The sequence below is a fragment of the Gadus chalcogrammus genome, chromosome 17 (assembly GCF_026213295.1).
Source record: "Gadus chalcogrammus isolate NIFS_2021 chromosome 17, NIFS_Gcha_1.0, whole genome shotgun sequence".
NCBI classification, from domain to species: domain Eukaryota; kingdom Metazoa; phylum Chordata; class Actinopteri; order Gadiformes; family Gadidae; genus Gadus; species Gadus chalcogrammus.
This window is the reverse complement of record NC_079428.1, coordinates 6,423,712-6,428,444: the sequence shown is the minus strand read 5'-3', so window position 1 is coordinate 6,428,444 and position 4,733 is coordinate 6,423,712. Positions and strand designations below refer to the sequence as shown.

Sequence of the window (4,733 nt, the reverse complement as noted above, 5' to 3'; positions counted from 1 at the left end):
TTCACGAGCTCGACTTTCCCGGTGGATGCCCACTCCACCCTGTGGCGAAAAGCCATAGTCGAGTGCGGACGGCGGCTCCACAGAGAGACGTTTGCACGGGATACAGCCAGACACAATAAATATAATGTGTTATTCCGGAGCGGCGTTCCTAAACCAATGCGTACGCCGCGGGTTCGATTAGCGTATGCAAATGAATGGGACATCCACCTTCATCTGTTAATGTAACATAACCCAGCGAAATCTCAATAAAAATACAAATTATACATAAAAGAGATTAAGTTAGGCTGAAGTCACGAAAACTTCCTTCATTGAATTCAACCTAAGCAGCGTTGTTTTAGACAGTGCTGGGTTTCTGCTACATTTTTCAAATTAAAACGGCAAATAAACACAATCTTTGAAGATTAAAACAACCAAATGTGCAAATTCTACACATTTAATTTGGAAAGTTATTTTTTTAACTTCTGTTTAGGACAATCGAACTACTTTATTGTACCACCAGCCTGTGGAATGTGCGGAAGGAGATCCGTGAGTGGTCTGGCTGGTGATTTTTTTTGGCGTGTATGCGTTCTCCAAGGACGATACTAAGTAAACATTCCGCTGCTATTTCAAGACTGGTCGGCATTTGTTAGTCGTGTTTCCTGCCGTTTTGTGGCAGTTAACGGAGACCAAGTGGGTCAATATAAAGTGCAACTTGTTTTCCCGGCTTGTTCGGCAGTCTTCTCGTTTTGTCTGCCCTGAAGCCCCCTCCTTTGGCTCCGAAGCCTTTCATTGCCCTTGCGGTTCACTGGAGTCCCTGCCTTCCAAACACGCGCGTTTGTCCCGTTGACTGCGAGTGAGGACTTGTCTGAAAAGCTAACATAGGAATTCTTCAGGGCTTAGTGTTAGCACTGCTGTACAAAAACAATACTTTTAAAAGCCACATAAATGGTTTTAACACAGTTTCCACAGTGTCCCTGCCAACACGTTGACATATTAACGGCGTAGATGAAACATTAATTACACTTTAAACCTGTGTGTGTGTGTGTGTGTGTGTGTGTGTGTGTGTGGTGTGTGTGTGTGTGTGTGTGTGTGTGTGTGTGTGTGTGTGTGTGTGTGTGTGTGTGTGTGTGTGCAGACGCCTGCGTGAGTGAAAGAGAGGGGGGGGGGGGGGAGGGAGAGGGAGAGTGAAAGAGTGCGAGAGAGTAGACAGGAATGCCATTAGGCCCTAAAAAGAAGAGTACAAAAGTCACAGTGTACCTGACCACTGAGTGATCAAATATGCAGCCACAGGCTTAGAGAGCATGGCCTGACAGTTGACCGATAATCCAAGGAAAGAACATATACACACACCATAGAGGCACAAACACATCTTCCCCACGGAATAAGAGTCAGACAATTAAAGGGAACATCCATTTTCTGGGCGAAATGCAATGTTATATGCTGGGTGAAATGCAAGGTTAACAGCCTTTTGATGCTGAAACAGGTTACTATGCTACAAAAAATACTCGCATTTATTGTAAATTACAAAAACATGATTAGTGGATTCATGTAATGATTAAGCTTACATAGTTTCAGACATTGTTAAACTCTTAGGACTATACTTTATTTAATTATTGTCTCCATTGTCTGCCTTTTGTCTTTAAAACTTCCAAATTTCAAATAAAGTAAAATATAAATGTCAGCGTTTCCATAATTCTACAACCGTAAGATATAATTGAATGCTCCTTATCCAAAGTCAATGCCCCTGATTAATCGAAAAAGACAACGTAGACAAACGGTTCCCTAGTTTATTCAGTATACCTTTCCCCAAACCGGGTAATAAACGCACCCTACACTTACGGTTCGCATTAAGCATATAATTAAAGGATAATAACACAATGTTGTGATCTGTACTCAGAAAAACCAAGGTTGTTGGCACCATCTAGTGGCATAGTCGAAATAGTGCAAACAAGATGGCGGCCCCCATCAAGACGTTGTGCTGCTCAGGTAAGAGAGGTTACCGACCGATTTTGCGGTTATTAATGATCGAAACAGAGATAATTCGATGTCATTCAATGTTTGATTTGTTTACTTTACCACTGTCTGCCTTTAGTTGTATTCACACATTCACTCGTCACATAAGTAACATTGCGGTAACGCTAAAGCTGTCCCTGCTGCTAACCTTCTTCTGTCATTTGCAAACGCTAACATGCTACTACCTCTCAAACTTTTAATTTATTTTGCATTTATATGACTCATTTCCTGAACACAACTGTGTGTTATTATGACAATCTTGTATAGTTCATGCAGGGGGTCATGGTAAATGCATCTTCTACCTATATCCGCTTTTGGTCCGATACTTAACGTTAAATGATAATAAACACAATCAATTTAAACCACTGTTTGATCAAGATTGATATACCGATCTTATTTCCAGTTTTGAGATGTTCTAGGCGTTCTTTCGGTACAACATCTACGAACCAAGCGGGGAAGAAGTGGAGAACGGAGTAAGTTTTAGTATAGAGAGTTTTTGATCACTTGGTTTAAAGCAGTTTTTTTTTTCTATCCTTGTGTTAAACGTCCACATAATGCACTGTGTAATTTAATACATGCATTGAATTATCACGTTGAATAAATTGTATACAGATGAATGTATGAATGCAGATTTGTGTTTTGACATGCTAATTATTTCTATCCTGTTTTTTTAGATCCAATATTAAGGAATTAATGTTACGCTAATTATGTTCTTCACAGACATGGATTGGCTCCGTCTGGTACAGAATATGGACCTTTGACAGACCTGCCTGATTGGTCGTATGCAGGTAACTATGATGTACTTTAATTCACATAAGGAGGACGATGATTGATGCAGAGGGTCAATGTAGTCTATAATAGGCCAGGACGCCAAACAAGTGTTACAATGTCTTTGTGACTTGCCAACACTTTCATCCAATGTGACTTACAGTGAATACGAACCAGGTAGGGAGTGAAACCATCTTGCCGTAGGATGTTCAGACTCTCCCTGCGTTCCAATACCCATACTACCATACTATTTAGTATGTCCTAGAATGGAAAATGCATTATGCCCAAAATACCAGGATGTTGAACTAAATCATGTCGGATTTCACAGTATGCAAGCCAGCAAGCCTTTCGCCTATTCTGCCACATAATCCTCTGCGCAGCAGAAGACAGTATGTCCGTGTGTGAATGTCTATACTGTGTGAAACAGTACATACTCTGTAAGGTTAGCCGCCGTAAGTACTACAGGTAAAAAGAAAAAGTGCTGGAACGCAGCTTTGGTCTGCTCTTGTGCACCGTTTATACACCAGAGGGCGCCAAAGTGCAGCTTCCCCCGTGCTTCTACGAAACCCCGTAGATCCTTTTCACCGAGGTGTCATGGTAGGACATCTGCTAGCTGGGCGACACCTCAGGCAGGTTTTTAACAGAGTTTATGGTTCACAGATGGAAGACCCGCCCCTCTCCTCAAGGGTCAGCTGAGGAGAAAGCAAGAAAGAGAGGCTTTAGCAGTGAGTACCTCTCCGTTTCTTTGCTGTCATTGGTCTGTTTCGACATTGTTGTTTTGATTATGTCTCATTGCATTAGCATTATTATTTGTGATAATGCCCTCCCCACCCCCCAGATTCGTTTAAACCGCTTCACACTGGACATAAAGCAGAGCCAAGGCCTTGCCATTATAGAATTGGTTGAACATTGTTATTACTGCAACGGCAGCTGTTTTTTTTACCGCACCACATAGGACCCCTGTTTTGACCGGTCTGTGTCCTCCCTGTTTCTCTCAGAGACGCGTGGTGATGCTCAGCGGAGAAGTAGATAAGGGGATGGAGGCATGGCAACAGAAAAAGGAAGACGCAAAGCGAATGGAGGCGCACCAAAAGTCCCTGCTACTCAAACCGAAGGGCCAACTATTACTAAAGAAGTCAACGTAAAACACTTCAGTTATAGAACGTTATGTCTGTTTTTTTTGTGTTATTTTTCAGTAGAATGTTGTTTCTTTTTTAACTTGGTTTTTCAATGGCTGCCTGGACACCAGGTGATATGAAACATCTCTTTAAGTACTTTAGTTCTGGTCATTTTAAAATTACGAGTCTTCCTGGAAAGCATTTGCATCATTTTTGTTTTGTTATCACGGCCGAAACACTTTTACACTAGTTTTGTAAAATGATTTATCTTGCATATGTGGCATATAATGTAAGCAGGACTTTCCACTCAATAAAAACCATTGATCATTCAACGACGATCTCATTGAACTTGCAATGTTCTTCTTAGGCTCTTAGCCTCCACTAGAATGCAGCATTTCTCCAGTTAAACCCTGGTAGGAGAGCTGCCATTTTGTCTCCAACTGTGGTCAGAAAAAAATAGTTTCCTGGTATCAGGCCAAGAAAAAGCAGGGGAGGGCAAATAAAGTTGCAGTGATTGAGGTTTAAGTGAGGTCCATGTGTGTGAGGAGTTTATGATGCCCACCTTGGAAGTGTTCTAACTCCACGCAAATCAAACACAGACTGAAAAAGGTGATTTGCAAAGGGAGCTAAGAATATTAAATTTACATTTCTTTAAACAATATAAATTACGGTATGTGCAACTCTTCCACTTGCTGAAGAGAAATCTAAGTAGAAAAGCATAAAGCATATGGACATATGGAGTCATCTAACTCTATGGTAGTTAAAGTTCGTTTGCAAGTTGGACGAGTTCATTCTGGGTTGAAGTTGAATCAGTCAATTGCATCTCTAAACATACATCAATTGCAAAATGAAAGG

General features: G+C 41.2%; 1 protein-coding gene across 1 annotated transcript; it reads left to right on the top strand.

Moving 5' to 3' along the window:
• The first annotated feature begins 1,874 nt into the window (after positions 1-1,874).
• On the top strand, positions 1,875-4,233 carry LOC130369877 (39S ribosomal protein L52, mitochondrial-like). The gene is made up of 5 exons (XM_056575460.1): positions 1,875-1,965; positions 2,396-2,465; positions 2,713-2,780; positions 3,421-3,485; positions 3,759-4,233. The coding sequence occupies exons 1-5, from the start codon at positions 1,932-1,934 to the stop codon at positions 3,903-3,905; spliced, it is 384 nt and encodes a 127-aa protein (XP_056431435.1). The 5' UTR covers positions 1,875-1,931; the 3' UTR covers positions 3,906-4,233.
• The last annotated feature ends 500 nt before the right edge of the window (positions 4,234-4,733 follow it).

Excerpts from the sequence above, each read along its gene's own strand:
- LOC130369877 (XM_056575460.1), top strand. The coding sequence starts at position 1,932 with ATGGCGGCCCCCATCAAGACGTTGTGCTGCTCAG. Across the intron at positions 1,966-2,395 it reads CAAGACGTTGTGCTGCTCAG|TTTTGAGATGTTCTAGGCGT; the intron begins GTAAGAGAGGTT and ends TCTTATTTCCAG. Across the intron at positions 2,781-3,420 it reads GCCTGATTGGTCGTATGCAG|ATGGAAGACCCGCCCCTCTC; the intron begins GTAACTATGATG and ends TATGGTTCACAG.